This window comes from Heteronotia binoei, chromosome 15 (genome assembly GCF_032191835.1).
Source record: "Heteronotia binoei isolate CCM8104 ecotype False Entrance Well chromosome 15, APGP_CSIRO_Hbin_v1, whole genome shotgun sequence".
In the NCBI taxonomy this organism is placed as follows: domain Eukaryota; kingdom Metazoa; phylum Chordata; class Lepidosauria; order Squamata; family Gekkonidae; genus Heteronotia; species Heteronotia binoei.
Genome location: NC_083237.1, coordinates 44,620,849 through 44,638,285, shown reverse-complemented (window position 1 = coordinate 44,638,285; position 17,437 = coordinate 44,620,849). Strand labels below are relative to the sequence as shown.

General features: G+C 47.8%; 1 protein-coding gene across 11 annotated transcripts in view; it reads left to right on the top strand.

Annotated features, from left to right (window-relative positions):
- PPFIA3 (PTPRF interacting protein alpha 3) overlaps window positions 1-17,437 on the top strand; it is an 82,893-nt gene that overhangs the window by 42,262 nt on the left and 23,194 nt on the right. For 5 of the 11 annotated variants that reach the window (XM_060255452.1, XM_060255451.1, XM_060255455.1 and 2 more), the window contains exons 4-16: window positions 1,302-1,466; window positions 2,153-2,227; window positions 3,226-3,306; window positions 4,423-4,641; window positions 6,050-6,196; window positions 6,689-6,823; window positions 7,761-7,844; window positions 8,599-8,730; window positions 9,658-9,720; window positions 9,902-9,981; window positions 11,381-11,525; window positions 15,111-15,310; window positions 16,678-16,900. In XM_060255452.1, the coding sequence (XP_060111435.1) occupies window positions 1,302-1,466; window positions 2,153-2,227; window positions 3,226-3,306; window positions 4,423-4,641; window positions 6,050-6,196; window positions 6,689-6,823; window positions 7,761-7,844; window positions 8,599-8,730; window positions 9,658-9,720; window positions 9,902-9,981; window positions 11,381-11,525; window positions 15,111-15,310; window positions 16,678-16,900 (1,749 nt within the window). The remainder of the gene's footprint in view (window positions 1-1,301; window positions 1,467-2,152; window positions 2,228-3,225; window positions 3,307-4,422; window positions 4,642-6,049; window positions 6,197-6,688; window positions 6,824-7,760; window positions 7,845-8,598; window positions 8,731-9,657; window positions 9,721-9,901; window positions 9,982-11,380; window positions 11,526-15,110; window positions 15,311-16,677; window positions 16,901-17,437) is intronic. The other 6 variants (XM_060255454.1, XM_060255453.1, XM_060255458.1 and 3 more) reach the window with 5 other exon arrangements.

The window sequence follows — 17,437 nt, the reverse complement described above, 5'->3', positions numbered from 1 at the left end:
GTAGTGGTTGAGTGACAGACTCTAATCTGGAGAACCATGTTTGATTCCCCACTCCTCCACATGCAGCTGCTGGGTGACCTGGGGTCAGTCACAATTTTCTTGGAGCTATCATCTCAAGAGCAGTTCTCGAAAGAGCTCTCTCAGCCCCACCTACCTCGCAGGGTGTCTGTTGCAGGGCGAGGAAGAGAAAGGAGATTGTAAGCCACTCTGAGTGAAGGGCAGGGTATAAATCCAACTCTTCTTCTTCTTCTTTTCCTCCTCCTCTCCACATGCTGAGGATTCTTAAGTGAATCCATAAGAAACCCTTCAATGGCTTGGGACTTGGATCGCCTGTCCATAGAAGTACACACATCTGAAACTGCAGTGCCTTGATGAGACCCATGTTTGTGTATGACTCACAGTGCCATCTTAAGCAAAGTTACACTCTTCTAAGTCTGTTATCAGTCAGTGGACATAGAAAGGAGTAATTCTGCTTAGGACTGCATTATTGGTGTGTTTTCTGTCCTTTGGGATTGTTTATGTTTGAAAGATTCACTAGGTTTGCCTATCTCCTGATAGAGCTCCTAATAGACATATGCATCCTCTGTGGTAGGAAAATGGTATCTTCTGTCACTTGATGCTGAATTTTAACATCTTTATGATACATATATTCATTGCTCTGTTTGTTTGTGTTTATTCGATTTCTATAGCGATTTATTTCAGTGTTCTTCAAGGGTTTTTTCCCCCTTGCTATAGTGGGAGTATTCCTTTTTTCCCCATTTTCCTTATACAGCCCATTTAGGGATCCCAGGTCTCACTGCCACTCCAAGTAGCAGCAGGAGAAAAAGTTTTTCAAGAAGCTGGGTCCCAAACAATGTGATGTCACTTCTGAGGAAAACCCAGAAATGGTGGCATGTCACTCTAGGAACCATTGAAAACTCTATGGTTTTACCAAGACTGACATGATATCACTTCAGTTTTTCCTCAGTATTCGCCTCACAATGCCTTCAATACCAGTGCCCCTCCATCTCTCCACCTACCCAAGCTCTTGGCAGTTGCCACGCATGGCCTGGCAAACCTAAGCCCACTTTTGCATGAGTTGGCAAGTTCCTGTTCTCTTGTTCCTGCTTGTGCGTCCCTCAGAATACTATACATGGGGCAGGTAGCCAACTGGAAGAGACCATGGGAAGCCATTTTAAGGGGGAAAGCCTGGATGGTGTTGTAGGAGCTGTGGAAGTTGTGTTCTCTGATCTCCTTATTCAGCTATTTGCTGCTTTACCATCTCTCTGTCAACCCCAAACCACTTTTTTTGTCTTTCTCAGCTACTTCTAGAACATCTGGAATGCCTGGTGTCTCGACATGAACGCTCCCTCCGCATGACGGTGGTGAAGCGCCAGGCCCAGTCACCGGCTGGCGTCTCAAGTGAAGTCGAAGTACTGAAAGCCCTCAAGTCTCTCTTTGAACATCACAAAGCCCTGGATGAGAAGGTGAGGAAAGGGTGGGAAGACTGGTGTCAAGCCAAGAGCTGGGGTAAGGAACTTGTCCCAGATCCTGCTCCTTTGTGAGGAAAAACCCTTTATGAGGAAAAAGTACTGAAGTCCCTAAGTGCACCTGTTCTCTCAACATCTTGTAGTTTTGCTGTTGGAAGGTTTAGGAGCCAATTCTGGGCTTTGTTTCTGGTACTGGGGAGCTGGACAAGATGTAAGGAGAACAAAAATCCTGAGGCCTGTTGCCTCAGATAATAAAGTGCCAGGACACCCAAATGCCAACCAGCTTTTCTGCTGATGAAGAAGGAGTTCCTCTGATCCTGGAAACAGCTATGTTTGGGGATCATAGACAAAATGCCATGCAGGACATGACAGCAGTGAGCAGAAGAATTGGGCAGAATCACCCCTCTTCTCACAGTAAAACAGTTAATTAGAATCAAATCCCATGGAATTTGTTCCGCCTATGAAGAAACAGAATCAGTGTCAGGAATGCTCTCTAGTTGATTGGCTGCTTGTGAGTACAAGGTTCCCTCAAAAAGGCAGTGAAGCTTTGGTTGTGCTAAACAACACATGTACCACTCTGCCAACACACACAGAGGCAGTGATTATGGGGCTGAAGAACTTGGCTGTTTCTACACTACTCAACTGATACTAACTCCTCCTCTTCTCTCTCTGGCACATGGCAGGTTCGAGAGCGGCTGCGTGTGGCATTGGAGCGGGTTGCTGTATTGGAGGAGGAGCTGGAAATGTCCAATCAGGAGGTATGTAGCAGATCACATGGGTCTGAGAGCTGCAGAGCTGTGTAGCTGCCAGATGCAAGCATACACCTGACACTTAGGCAAGGAAGTCTAAATAGTGTAGGTCAGTGATTTCTAACTAGTGAGGAGTTGAGACCAACAAGTGGAACACTGAAGGTCTGTGGTGGATTTGCCAGATGACATGTAGGACTGGTGCTGAACTAACACCAAATTCTATTAGCGGGTTGCCTCAGTAAAGAAAAAAAAATTCACGCAGGTTCTGTGACTCTTGAATTCAGGGGTCGTTTTGTAGAAAAATAGGTGGCGGAGCTCATTAGCATAACTCTTTAGCATATGCTGCCCCTTCCCCAGCCAAAAGTAACCCGATGTGAGAAAGGAGAGCCCCCGGCGAGCAAGGCCTGCTTGGGCTGGCTAGAGATCCAGCCAGCCCAAGCAGGCCTCGCTTGCCTGGGGCTCTCTCGGACTGCCTCCCCAGTCAAAAGGCGAGCAAGCCACCCACTGCCCAAAATCGCATAAGAGAAAGGGTGGTGTGGGCATCTCCAGGGGTTAATAAGGGCTGCTGGGGGTGTGGCAAAGCCCCTGGTGGCTGGCTAGCTGCCCGCTCTCCTAATCCAGGGATTGTTATGCAGCTGCACCTGCTATTCAATGGACAAGGTAGGTGGGGAGAAATAGGGGGAACCGTCAGAAAGGTTCAGGAGCTGTGCTCTTGTGAGCTCCTGCCGAATCTGAGGCCTGCTTGAATTAACTTTGGTGCGGTCAGAAGGGAATGCTGGAGTAAAGGAGATATGAGACCCTCCATGTCTTTGCTGACAGATCTTTTTATATGGCACAGTAGCCAGAGTCAATAATGGCCTTAAAATCCCACAAACTGTAAAGGTTTCCCAGTGCTTCTGAATTAACTATTTTGACCCAAGTCCATTGCCTCTCTCATTCCATAATTTCCTTTTCATTTTAAATATATGTGCGTGTTCTTTCTTTATTTCTTCCCTTCTTGTCTGCAGTCTCTGTCTCTTCGGGAGCAGCTTGCCCGTCGTCGATCCGGCCTAGATGACTCTAGCAAAGAGGGCGATGGCCAGATTTGTGTAAGCGATATGGGAAGGGAAACTGGAAAAGCAGGGCTTTGGGCATGGCAGAAGGAAGGAAGGGCTGAGATCCGATTTGGAAGCTTGCCCGTCTTTCAAAAAAAGGAGGAGTGAAGAACCATAGCAGGCTGAACCCCCCAAATATAGTATGTGCAGGACTTGTTTTGTAGCCGGAACTCTTTTGCATATTAGGCCACACATCCCTGATGCAGGCAATCCTCCTGGAGCTTGCAGTAGGCCCTGTACTAAGAGCCCTGTAAGCTCATGGAGGATTGGCTACATTGGAGGGGGGCTGTGGCCTAATATGCAAAGGAGTTCCTGCTACAAAAAAAGCCCTGAGTATGAGTGTTTTCACCTTTGAATCAAGAAGTCTACCTCCACCAAGCCAACAGGTTTATAAGCTAAAATGGGATCAACCCATTTGTGTTTCAGTTTCCATGGCATGTGGTTGCCACTTCTGAAGAATACAGAGGGCACTTTTGTTGAATTGAGGGTATCCAATTAACTAAAGAACATTATGGTTTACATGGGGAAGTAGGAAAAGATGACATGGTTGTGGATCAGATGCATGGGAAGGAAAGCTTGGGGCCTAGGAACACATGTGAAGCTGCCTTATACTGAATCAGACCATTGGTCCATTGAAGTCAGTATTGCCTACTCAAACTGGCAGTGGCTCTCCATAATCTCAGGTGGAGGTCTTTCACATCACCTAGAGCCAGTTTGTTGCAGTGGTTAAGTGCGCAGACTCTTATCTGGGAGAACCAGGTTTGATTCCCCACTCCTCCACTTGCAGGTGCTGGAATGGCCTTGGGTCAGCCATAGCTCTCTTAGGAGTTGTCCTTGAAAAGGTAGCTTCTGGGAGACCTCTCTCAGCCCCACCTACCTCACAGGGTGTCTGTTCTGTGGTGGGGGGAGAAGGTAAAGGAGATTGTGACTGCTCTGAGACTCTGAGATTCAGAGTATAGGGCAGGCTATAAATCCAATATCATCATCATCTTCTTACCTGATCCTTAAATTGGAGATGCAGAGTATTGAACCTGGGACCTTCTGCATACCAAGGAGATGCTCTACCACTGAGTCACTGCCCTTCCCTATAAAAATCTCTTTCCTCTCCAGGCCAATGGATCAGGCTCCCTTGACTTGGGGCGTGGTGGTCGTGAATCTGAGCTCGAGGAGGTCCTGGAGCGCCAGCGAGGAGAGCTGTCCCAGCTGAAGGAGCGACTGACCATGCTGTGCCGGCAGATGGCTGAGCTGGAGGAAGAGTTGGCCACGGCTCAGCGGGATCTCATCAAGTCTGAGGAGATCAACGCCAAACTGCAGCGAGACCTCAAGGAGGTAATGACAATGCCGAAGTCCGTTTCCTACAAACGCACTCTCTTTTGAGATCTCATGCGCGACCAAAATCACTCTCCTTCCAGCAGCTCTGCCACCGTAACGACTTCTAAAGGACACAACCCAAGAAAGGTCATTTTAAAAAGGTAACCCAGGGTGAAGTGAGATGTGATGGAAAAGATTTGTGATTAGGGTAGCTTGGATTTTATTTAAAGCTAATTAGCAGCTCTGTGCAGCTGCTTAGAAGACTGGGGAAAGGCCTTTGTGAGATGACTTTAACCCTTTCCTCTTCCACAATTTTCTGCATAGATACATATTAAGTGGGTGGGGCTGTTGAAATTGTGGGAAAGACGTGAGAGGAAAGGGTAAAAATTCTCTCCCACAGATACCTTCCCCAATCATCAACTGCACGGGTCTGCTAATTAGCTTTCTGGTCGCTCCATTGTGATAAAGGATCATCCAATTATGTGAATAGAAAGGAATTATTCTCTCTGAGAACTGTAGAACTGCAAATTTATGGACGTCATCTAACGAATGTGTCTGAAAATAGGTCTGGGGAAAACAAAAGGCACATGAGTTATCTATTTAACCTATTCTGCCTTTCGGCTGAGACTTTAAAGTGGACTTGCCCTGAAATAATAACAACAGTAAGATAGTAACGCAAATGCCAGCAGATAGAACTAGAAGCAGACCAGCCAAGCACACTGGATGTTGCTGAAAGCCAAAAGAACTCTCTTCATCAGGTTTCCCCAAAGTCACCGTTGTAGGTGCCATCCACTGCTGGCATGTAGGAGTAGGCCAGGTAGGTGGCCGCCTGGGTCACTACCTGGCTTACAGTGGCGCCACCGGGTGCCTCCTCCCCCACCCCACTTTTCTCAGCTTTCTGGGTCTGCGCAGACCCGGGAAGCCAAGGGCAGCGGCACAGGGCAGCAGTCCGTGCACTTCTCAGAGCCCACCAAAGGTAGATTCTAAGGAGCGCTCAGGCTGCCGCACTGACCTAGCCTTCCCAGGTCTGCCTGGTGCCACCTGAACAGGGAGGAAATCTCACAGAGCAGGTGCTAATGCAGAAAAGAGCCTTATGAGCTACCTGACTCACCTCTGAAGGTTGGTACCCCCCGAGTTAGGCTTCCAGTGAAGGCCTTAACAGCTGGGCGGGCTCATATGGGCACTAGTGGGCCTGCATGCAGCAGCCATTTCCGCAGCAGCAAAGTGTCATCTCACACACACTGAGCCCTCTCTATCTTATGTGTGTGAGAGGCTTGCAAAATGTCGTTTCCTTCTCAAACAAACAAGTGAGGGATCTGTGCTGGAGTTTCTCATGTTTCTTGGTAGTAGGAGGGAGGGTGAGAGCCATGGCCTGCCCTGTGTCACATCGTCATTCTTCCCTTCTCTCACACGGTGGGGATGATAGGCCTTAGCCCAGCGGGAGGACATGGAAGAGCGGATCACCACGCTGGAGAAACGCTACCTGAGTGCCCAGAGGGAGGCAACTTCTCTTCATGATGTCAATGACAAACTGGAGAATGAGCTGGCCAGTAAGGAATCCCTATACAGACAAGTGAGTCTCTGATTCCTGACTGCCTTTCCCTTCCTGCTGTCCTGTACTGCATAGACAGATTACCTTGGCTGCTCCCAGCACCTGCCTGCTCCCATCTGGCTGTTCCAAGCACCCTCCCTCAGCCTTACCATTTGACTGCAGCCATGTTAGCCAGCATCTCATCATTCTGGCATCGCATCCTTTGAACTTATGCAACACCCCAAAGGCCAGTATGTAGTTACCAATGGCTGTCTCCAGCCTAGCTGTTTCTCTGTCACTGGCCAACTCTTCCCATAGCTTCTTTTTGTAATCTTCACTTATCTGGGCTTGGAAAGTCTACTTCCTGCTTATTCTATCATCCTCCATAGCTGCACAGGAGATTAAGACTGGCTTATCCCCCCTGAACCCATGTTACCCCTGGTTTTTAGTCCCCCCATTGCTGCAGTTCACTGTTGGAAGGTAGTTTGGGGTCACTGCCCGGATCTGTTCCCTGACGTTTTCCCCTCTGAGCAGAGTGAAGAAAAGAACAGGCAGCTACAAGACTGGTTGGAAGATGCCAAGCAGAAACTTCAGCAGACCCTGCAGAAGGCTGAGACTTTGCCAGAGATAGAAGCCCAGCTGGCCCAGCGGGTGGCTGCCCTCAACAAGGTGCTTTGCAAATATGGAACGAAATTCACTGTGCCCTATAAGGTCTAGAACAGGGGTGGCCAAACTTGCTTAACATAAGAGCCACACAGAATAAACATCAGATGTTTGAGAGCCACAAGATATGAATGTCAGGTGCTTGAGAGCTGCAAGACAGGAAGGAAGGAAAGGCAGCAAGAAAGCCAATACATAGGGGAGGGAGGGAGAGGTGGGAAGCAAGCAACTTTAACTTTCAGTGCATTTTCCAAGCTTCTAGCTGGCCTGGCTTGGTGAAGTGATTTAAAGAGACAAATGCCTTCTCCAAGCTGGCCAACAGGGTGGTGGGGGCTTCAAGAGCCACACAATATGTGTGAAAGAGCCACATGTGGCTCCTGAGCCACAGTTTGGCCACCCCTGGTCTAGAAATAGATGTCTACTAAAGTCAGAAATAGGGACAAACATAAGCAGAGTCTGCTGTACCATCTGGTCCAGCATCCTGTTTCACACAGGAGCCAATGAGTTGCCTTGAAGGGACAACCAAACAGTGCAAAGAGGCCGTGGCCCTTCAACTGATGTCGTGTCCTGGCACTGGTATTCAGAGGTTTGCTGCCTCTGTATGTAGAGGTTCCCTTGACTCGCCATCAGTGTTCCCTCTAAGCTAAGTCAGTGTGAGCTAGCTCACAGTTTTTTTAACCTCCAGCTCACATGTTTTTGTCTTGGCTAAGGAAAAATGGCCCCAGAGCAAACTAATTTATGAAGTAGCCTACAATTTTAATTCTGGTAGCTCACAAAGTAGTATTTTTGCTCACAAGACTCCACAGCTTAGTGGGAGTATTGTTCACCATGGCTCTGTAAACCCCCTTTTAAAACTAGATGAAACTGGGGGAGATCCCAACTGATACAAGAGTCTGCCAGACAAAAGGTGGCCAGACTTAACCTTTTTTTCCCTTCCCCTCTCTAGGCGGAAGAGCGCCATGGGAATTTTGAGGAGCGCCTGCGTCAACTCGAGGCCCAACTGGAAGAGAAAAACCAAGAGCTCCAACGGGTGAGGGCCTGATGGCAAATAAGGATGGAGTCAGATGGGTGCTAGGAGGAGATGAAAAGAGCTGAATGGTGGTATTTGAGGGAATAGATTTCTCTAGTTAAATATCTCCTTCGGGCTCACAGTGTGCCTGGGAGAGAGAGAAGCTTCTCTTGGGGGTTAGGAACAGCCAAGAAGATTGATTCAAATCCTTACTTAGTCACAGTGGAGAGGCTGGGGCCTACCTATAGACCTGCTTAAGAACATAAGAACATAAGAGAAGCCATGTTGGATCAGGCCAACGGCCCATCAAGTCCAACACTCTGTGTCACACACTGGCCAAAAAATGTTATATACACACATACACTGTGGCTAATAGCCACTGATGGACCTCTGCTCCATATTTTTATCTAAACCCCTCTTGAAGGTGGCTATACTTGTGGCCGCCACCACCTCCTGTGGCAGTGAATTCCACATGTTAATCACCCTTTGGGTGAAGAAGTACTTGCTTCATCTTTGTTTGCCCATCTAAACCATAGTACTCTATTTCACATGGTTCTTGGGTGCATGAAGACAGTAAAACCCTCTGGGAACAAGCACAGCAGGAGGAGAGGAAGGAGAAAACTGAATGTGAACAGGAAGAGATACTGGTAAAGCTAAAGCAGTGAAGGTTTCTGACCGATGACTGGAAAAAAGCAAAGCAGAGGAAGTCCAGATGCTGGGAGAAAGACTTCCTATATGACCGTTCACATTTTCTGCACTCTCCCCTGAAAAACAGGCACGCCAGAGGGAGAAAATGAATGATGAACACAACAAGCGCCTCTCAGAGACGGTGGACAAACTGCTGTCAGAATCCAACGAGCGTCTCCAATTACATCTCAAGGAGCGAATGGGGGCCCTGGAGGAGAAGGTAGGAGTGTGTGTGTGTTTATGCATGTTGTGGGAGATAAGAGCAAGTTAGGGTTTGGGGTGAGATGTCCCCCAGAGCATGTGTGTATCCCTGCTGCCCCCATGCCTGTCAGCGGGGGAGAACCATAGATGAAGCAGTGTCCCCTCTAAGCTGAGTTAGTGTGAGCTAGCTCAGAGATTTTTAGCCTCCAGCTCACATACTTTTGTCTTAGCTCAAGAAAAATGGCCTCAGAGCACAGTAATTTGTGCAGTAGCTCACAACTTTAATGCCAGTAGCTCACGACCTTAATGGCAGTAGCTCACAAAGTAGAATTTTTGCTCCCAGGACTTTTCAGCTTAGAGGGGACATTGATATGAAGCCTTGTATTTCTTGGAGGAAGGCAGAATAAAAATGCACTAGATGAGAGGTAGAATAAGAGGCAGAAGGTGCTCTTGCCTGTAGGCTGGGCAAAAGTGGGAGTGAAGATAGACCAGGACTCCAATATCGGTTGTGATTCTAGGAGAGGTTTTGGTGGCAGGTGGGGTTGTTTGTGACCCACACAAGCAAGTGGAGAGAAAGAGGGCTGGTGGATCTTCCTTCTCACCTGTATCTCACCAAGTGAGTTTTGACTCACAAAAGCTGGAAAATGTTGTTGCTTTTTGAGGGGCTGCCGGACTCAAATTTTATTCTGCAGAGAAGAGACAGAAGTATAAAGCAAGCAGAGGAGCTGGGATAAGGCAGGGCTGTTCTTTCATTGCCAGCCTGCCCTGTAATGCAGCTGTGGTCACTTAGCAGAGGAAAGCGAACCTGGCTCGAGCCGATTGGGGGTTGGGAGTGGCAGCTTGAAAGGAAGGAAATACAAACATGCAGGCTTTCAGGAACATCCTGTCAGGAGTCCTGTGGGTGGCCTCAGTCTCATTCAACGGTTCTCTTTCCTTCCCTGGCAAGAACACACTGAGCGAGGAAATTGCCAACATGAAGAAAGTTCAGGATGAACTGCTGGCGAACAAGGTGAGCCCTGTGGCAGACAGCTGAGGATGAGTGAAAGGGAGGGTTATGTTGATTTTGGGCCGCGGGAAGAAGGTGCAGAGGCAGGGAAGTTTCTAAAAACAGGCAAAGGGTTATGATGGGAGGGGAGGCTTTGGAAATCTAGGTTCTGATACTGACGGTCTCCTTTGCACATGACTGCTAGGAACAACTACTGGCAGAAATTGAGAGGATGCAAATGGAAATCGATCAGCTACGTGGACGCCCAGTCTCTACTTACTCTCGGTAAGAAAGCTTCATCCACGACCTAATAATCAATAACTAGCTAGAATCCCCTCCAGCCTTGCATGTGAATTTCTTAGCAAATAGTAGAATAAATTCTTAGAAGACCCCTGTTGTGCGGATCACCCCTGTTCCTTGATACTTGTGGCAACTTTTTGCACTATACTTGTGTGTCAGGAGTCCAGAAAATTCTGGGGTTTTTGTACCCAACATTTTGAACACCTGTATGGCTTTTTGAACGCCCATGGCGTAGAGTGGTAAAGCTGCAGTACTGCAGTCCAAGCTCTCTGCTCACAACCTGAGTTTGATTCCAGTGGAAGCTGGGTTCAGGTAGCCGGCTCCAGGTTGACTCAGCCCTTCCATCCTTCTGAGGTCGGTCAAATAAAAACCCATCTTGCTTGGGGGGAAAGTGCAGATGACTGGGGAAGGCAATGGCAACCCCCCCCCCCCCGTAAAAAGTCTGCCGTGAAAAGGTTGTGATGTGACGTCACTGCAGAGTCGGAAACAACTGGTGCTTGCACAGAGGACTACCTTTATGGCTTTTTCAGTGTAGACTGAGAGTTCCCAAACTTTTTGAACCTGTGGGCATATTTGAAATTCTGACACTGCATGGTGGACACAGCCACAGCATGGAAGCCACAAAACGGCCACCACAGGGGCTGCAGCCAGTCACAAAATGGCTGCTACAGCTTACCTTCAGTCACACAGTGAAAATCTTTGTATGGTGGTGGCAGCTGCTTCCCATAAACATTTTGAAAAGCCTTCACAACCAATCAAAACTCCAGTGGCCAATCAGACGCCTTACTGGACAAAGGCTCTACCTAGTCTTGCCCATTTTTCAAAAATACTTGGTGGGCACCAGGAAACGTGTCAGCAAGTGCTTTGGCACCCATGGGCACCGCCAGGGGTGGAATTCTCGCAGGAGCTTCTTTGTATATTAGGCCACACACCCCTGATGTGGCTAATCCTCCAAGAGCTTCCAAAAAAAGAGCCTAGTAAGCTCTTGGAGGATTGGCTACATCAGGTGTGGCCTAATATGCAAAAGAGCTCCTGCTAGAATTCCACCCCTGAGCACTGCATTGGGAACTCCTGGTATAGCAGGTCTGTGGTGGGAACAGATTGTGCTTGCTGGGAGCAGAGCAAGATGAGCAGGAGACCCTTGACCACATTCAATAGAGGTTAAATTATTGGAGAGAGTCAGGTTCAGATCTCCGCACTGCCATGAAGCTTGCTGTAAGCCCATCTCTCAGCTTCACCTGTCTCTCTGGGTTGTCAAGATGGGGGAAGAGAGAAATCCTGCACACACAAGCTCCTTGGAGGAAGGACAGAATTAAAAAGTTACTAGTTACCTCTTCTACCAGATCACTCTTGCTCACAGTCTTGTTTTTCCTGCTCCACGGAGGTCTCTGCCGGGCAGCGTGCTGGAGCTGCGTTACTCCCAGGCGCCAACGCTGCCCGTGGGGGCCCACGTGGACCATTATAGCAGTGCTGGCGTGGCAAGACGTTCAAAGAAAGGTCGCTGGTCCGTCAAGGATGAGGCCACCAAGGTATGAGATCACCGTGTTTGGGCTTGATATGGGGGAGAGAACAATGGGAAGGAATGAGTGTGTCATGTCATGATGGTATCTCAAAGGTCCAGTTCTTGCAGCTTTCAAGTAGGAGGCAGTCCATGGATGGAACCAGTCCTTACAAGGATGCGTGGCTACCACCAAATGTCTGAGTCAGCAACCTCTGTCTGGTTCTTCCTGGTAATAGAGCAAAGTAGGAGTCAAGTATCACCTTTAAGACCGTCAAAGTTTTATTCAGAATGTAAGCTTTTGTATGCATGCACACTTCTTCATACGAAAGCTTACATTCTGAATAAAACTTGGTTGATCTTAAATGTGCTGCTTGACTCCTACTTTGTTCTACTGCTTCAGACCAACATGGCTGCCCATCTCAATCTATCTCCCTGGTAATGTTAATAGTAGTACAAAACGTGTTATCATGCTCTGAGTTTCCCTGCCTCCTACAAGTGCCAGCCAATGAAGTGGAGCAGAAGCAGGAGAATCCAGAACAGGAGAATGTCCCATGATGCATTTTGTATTACTAGACATTATCAGGATTATGAGTAAGATCAGGCTTGGGTCTGCTTATCTGGGTAGCAGTTATGCATCCTCTGTAATGTCTAGTTCTGGCCTAAATGGGAAAAGGAAAAAAAATAATAACAGAACCACAAAAGAAGGAGAATTTGTCTGTGGAAATTGTGGTTCCAAAAGCTGAATTTTGGAAACTCATGAAGAATGCAAAAAGGAGAAAGTTTCTAGACTTCCTGATTGCAAGAGAAACTGTTGCTTATAAACCAAGAGGTGTCTTGTCAGCTGCGGATGGGACTTCCTTCACAGCCCTTCTTTATAGACCTCAACAAGTTCATGATCCCAAGTGCTTCCACAATAAACTTTTCTCATTCAAGTGCCGACACTACATATAATTCATTTATTGCTTAGGATCCATTCATTATATTTCTCCAAAATCATTTCCATAGTTGGCATTTTTGGGATTTTTTGTGTGTCATTTTGTACTTTCAAGCAACTTTGAAGGTTTCCATCATGCTTGTAGTGCTGTCATTTTAGTGTAGACCAATTTTGTACCCGTGTATTATGTGTGTGTGACATAGTAAACGAGAGAGCTGTACAGGATGGGTTCAGAGAATTTTCTCACCCTCAAGCAAGGTGCACCCATGATCTCCTGGGCCTATACCACTGCTGATCAGGTTCACATGGAGCTTGGTTCAGACCTCAGGCCAGGGCTTTTTTATTTGGAAGAAAAAGTCCAGCAGGAACTCATTTGCATATTAGGCCACACCCGCTGATGCCAAGCCAGCTGGAACTGAGTTCCTGCTCAGAAAAAGCTCTGCCTCAGACAACACTGACATGAGCTCGGTAGATGATGCTCCCACTGATGGCTGGAAGGAAGACTAGATGACCCTGGAGGTCCCTTCCAACTCTTTGATTCTATGAGTCACCTGAGTGACTTGGCTGGAGGATCAGCCCTGAATCTTCAGCTTTCTCTGTTCCCTTCCCTGTTTTCTATCTAAAAGTACTCTCCCTTGCATGTTGTGCTGTTTTATTATTATTATATTTTTTTAAAAAGATAACATTGTTTTCCAATAGGTGTGTATCACCTGTTTTAGTTTGTCATGCCTTCCTTAACATTGGTGGGGCTTATGATAGTGCAGAAAACAGAAGTGTCAACAGCAGTTGTGGGTTTATGTGGAAGGACTAGAAGAAGTTGGATCATCTGGACATTTATGATGGGGAGGAGAAGCAAAAAAGAAGGGGGGGACCTCCACTGATAATTTGACATTTCCTTGGCAGACTTGAAAGCACATCTTGAAAAAACGCTGAAAGGGTAATAAAATAATTAAAATAAAAACCTCCAGAAAAACCCCAGCAGCTGCCAATTAATCATGTCTGTTGTAGATTTGAATGCACACAATTGCTTGCGCACACGTCTTGCAAAATGTTGGAAAATGTTGCAGGGAAATATGCCAGAGTGCCCACCTCTTCCTAGCTCTTTGCCTCTTCCTAGCTCTTTGGTAGGGATTTTTGGGAAAGAAGTTGGGGTGGGGATTAAAGGGAGCAAGATTGTATTGGTAAGTCATAGGAACAAGACCAAGTGCAATGGATAATGGGCATACATCATGCAGGGATGCTAAAGGCTTTTAGTGTGGAAGCCCCGTAGGGTACTCCAGCTGCCTCCTCTAGAATGTGGCAAGCCAGCAAAACACATATTAAATCTTTCAATCAAACTGTGCAACAAAAATAAAGACATATCAGCAACTAGGCAACTTAATATTGTTGTACTTAAATAGTTCACAATTTATTTTTACTGAAAAATGTCAGACCAGTGAGCTTGTGTTCACAGATAGGTAGGGCTTGGTTATGAAACTGGGAGAGGGTAAGTGTAGTGGGGAAGGATGGATGGATATTGGAAAGCATAAGTGATGCCGTGGATCATGGGAAGCTGTAGGGTTTTGAAGGAAGTTGTAGAGTGGGGTTAAGACCAGTGGTTTGAGTGCAGTAGGACATTGGTGGGAAGGGGGTGGTATACACAGCTAGCCTGAGTATACATTTTGGGGTTGTCAGTGTTTGTTGGATAGGAATGACAAGCAGAAGGTGGGGAGTCTGTTGAAGCCAGTAAAAGGAAAGCCAAGTAGAGAGGGAGGGATTGGCTGTGGTGCTGAATGGATCAGGAGTGTCTAGTGCAGGGGTGGAATTCTAGCAGGAGCTCCTTTGCATATTAGGCCACACACCCCTGATGTAGCCAATCCTCCAAGGCTCTTTTTTGTAAGCTTTTGGAAGATTGGCTACATCAGGGGTGTGTGGCCTAATATGCAAAGGAGCTCCTGCTAGAATCCCACCCCTGGTCTAGTGATACTCAAACATTGGGTTGGATCCAGCCAATTTTCCAGATCAGTCTTACCAAAATTGCCCTCTTACTACAATCCCCCTACAATATGGCTTTTGTTCATGCGGGCCCCGTGATCCCCACAAGGTGATCAAAGAAGATTCCTTCCTCTCTTTACCAGCAGAAAAGCTGGTTAAATCTAACCCATTGTCAAGATCTGCCCCAACCTGCTGTCTTCCTCCTCCAACACAAATGGGCTGGAGCAGACCCTGAGAGACATAGAGGCGGATTCCAGCGGACGATGGGTTCACTCTGCAGAATGGGTTGAAAACTTGGGAGATCACATCTGAGGGTCAGGAAGTGTTGTTAGACAGAATGCATTGGTGGTTACGTCCCTTACGTTTTCTTACTCTCTTCCCCACACAATGATTTCTTCTTTCTTTTTCCCTCCCTCTTTCCTGTTGGATATCCTCTTGGTGAGTGTCCCTCTTGATGTCACTTTTGGGGGGAATGAGGTATCCTCACGGCAAATTAATGCTGCAAGTCAGAGAGAGGTACAGGGGAGGGAAATGGCCTTGGCTTCAGTGGTCAAAGGCTCTGCCATAAGCCTCTCACTGTCCCCTTCAGTAGGTCACACGTGAGGGTTTTTCTTGCCTCTGTGATAAACTGCCTATTCCCTCAGCATATCGGTGAGCAGCTGGACCTCACTGTCTTTGTTCTCTTTCCCCTGCGCCTCTGGACAGGTGATATCCACTCAGGAGTGGGAACGGGCCCAGCAGGTAGCTGGAGGCCCTTTTGAGGGCGGGTTGGATGGCTCGGACGAAGATGAGCGAGACCCCCTGTTCAGCTCAGCTGACCTGCTGTCCCCCAGTGGGCAGGCTGATGTGCAGACCCTGGCCATTATGCTACAGGAGCAGCTGGAGGCCATCAACAAGGAGATCAAGTGAGTTGAGAGCAGCCTTTCTGTCACAGGCTTGTGTGTCAGGAGCCACCTCTCTGTGTTCCTGCCCAATCTCCTTTGTCCTGGTTTAGGGTTTTCCTGGAATCATTTCAACACTTTGAGACCTTCCCCCCACACCTTTTGTACACACACTATCCTCACTGTTTTTGAATTCCTCTCTGTCAGGACCTTACAGACAGATGGGGTGGCCTCAGAGAGAAAGCCAGCATAATGCAGTGGTTAAAAGGGGTGGACTCTAATATGAAGAACTGAGTTTGATTCCCCACTCCTCCATGTAACGTCAGTTGGGTGACCTTGGGTCAGCCACAGTTCTCTCAGAACTCTCTCAGCCCCACCTGTCTCACAGGGTATCTGTTGAGGGAAGATGAAGAGAAGGCAATTGAAAGCCGCTCTGAGATTCCTTCAGGTAGTGAGGGGTGGGATATAAAACCAACTCCTCCTCGTTGTCCTCATCCTCCTCTTCTTCTATTCCTCCTTCTCTCCCAAGCCCTAGGTCAATGCACATAAATATTTAGTTTCCCACTGGGTGAGGGGATTGGCCGCACCACTGTCAGACCAATTTCCCACTCACTTTACGCCGCTCTCACATTCCTCTTCTCAGCAGGGCTTCCTTCTGATTTCACACTCCGCCCAGGGCTGCAGCTAGTGTCAGCTTTTTCATGCCGCAAACAGAAACTGGTTTTTAGAGGTTTCTGTTTGCAGTGCGAAAAAGCTGACGTTAGCTGCAGCCCCGGGGCAGATAGTGTGAAATTGGAAGGAAGCCCCCCTGAGAAGAGGAATATGAGAGCGGCATAAGGTCAGTGGAAAATCAGTCTCTTGTCAGCATGCAAATTTCTATCCTCCAAGAGTTTGTTGAGATCTGGGCAGCAACTCTTTGACATAAAAGAAGGCTTCACAGTTTTATCTTGTGTGGTGTTGCCTTCAGGCCAACTTTCTGTGGGAGGCAAGGGACATGGGGTATTCAGGGGAGCTGATGTCACTCAGTTTTCACACTCCCTGTTAAGCTCTGCTGGTCTGCCCCCACTGGGGCTTATTGCAGAGCTTGCACAGCTTCAGCCAGGTGTGTCTTTCTGTTCTCCTTTATCCCCACTGCTCACTTTAGTTGGTAAAGCCTTCTGGGACTGTGTTGGAGCCTTCCTCCAAAGTGCCCAGCCGCAACACATCACCTCTGGCTGGCAGCATCTTTTTGTAGCCCGGCTGGCTGCATTGTGTTGCTTCTGGATGGCCTTCGACCAATCACACTCCTTTTTCGCCTTTCCTGCAAACCCCCTAGTGCACTGAAAATGCACGTCTCTGATTATTATATATTTGCTCACACCTTTTCCCCCCCTCTCTGAACTTTCTCTAAGATTGATCCAGGAAGAAAAGGAATCCACAGAACAGCGGGCAGAGGAGATCGAAAGCCGGGTGACCAGTGCCAGCTTGGATGGTTCCTTGGGCCGATACCGTTCGGGCGCTTCCATTCCCCCCTCGGTCACCAGCTCCACTCTGGCCAGCCCCTCTCCTCCCAGCAGTGGCCACTCTACTCCCCGCTTGGCCCCCCACAGTCCTGCTCGGGATGGAGAAAAAATGGTATGTTGTGAATAGAGATGGGCAACAAACCTGGGCCTTAGGCAGTTTTCCCTGTAGTGTCCTCATTCTGGACCTACGCCAATTCCTCCAGTGGTGCCCTCACTCTGGACTTTAGCCAATTCCTGTTGGTATTGCCCTCACTCTGAAGGGATGTTGTGTCTCAGCAGCAGAGCATCTGCTTTGCGTGCAGTAGGTCCCAGGCTCATCCCCCGGCATCTCCAGTTAAAAGGACCACATATTATGGGAAGTGGAAGATCTCACCCTGAATCCCCGGAAAGCAGCTGTCAACCAAAGACAATATTGACCTTGGTAGACCAGTGGTATAAGGCAAGTTCATGTGGATCCTTTGGGGTGCTTTGAAAGCTTCCTTCCTTTCCTTTTATACCCTTAGAAGCTCATTGATTCATGAATCTTGAGCAGCAAAAGACACTTATTATTTTTTGTATGCAAAGGATAAAAAGACTGAGACAAATTTTGCAGTTACTAGAGTGATCTTAGGATTCTTATCACTAAACAAAGAAGGCAGGGTTTCCAGAG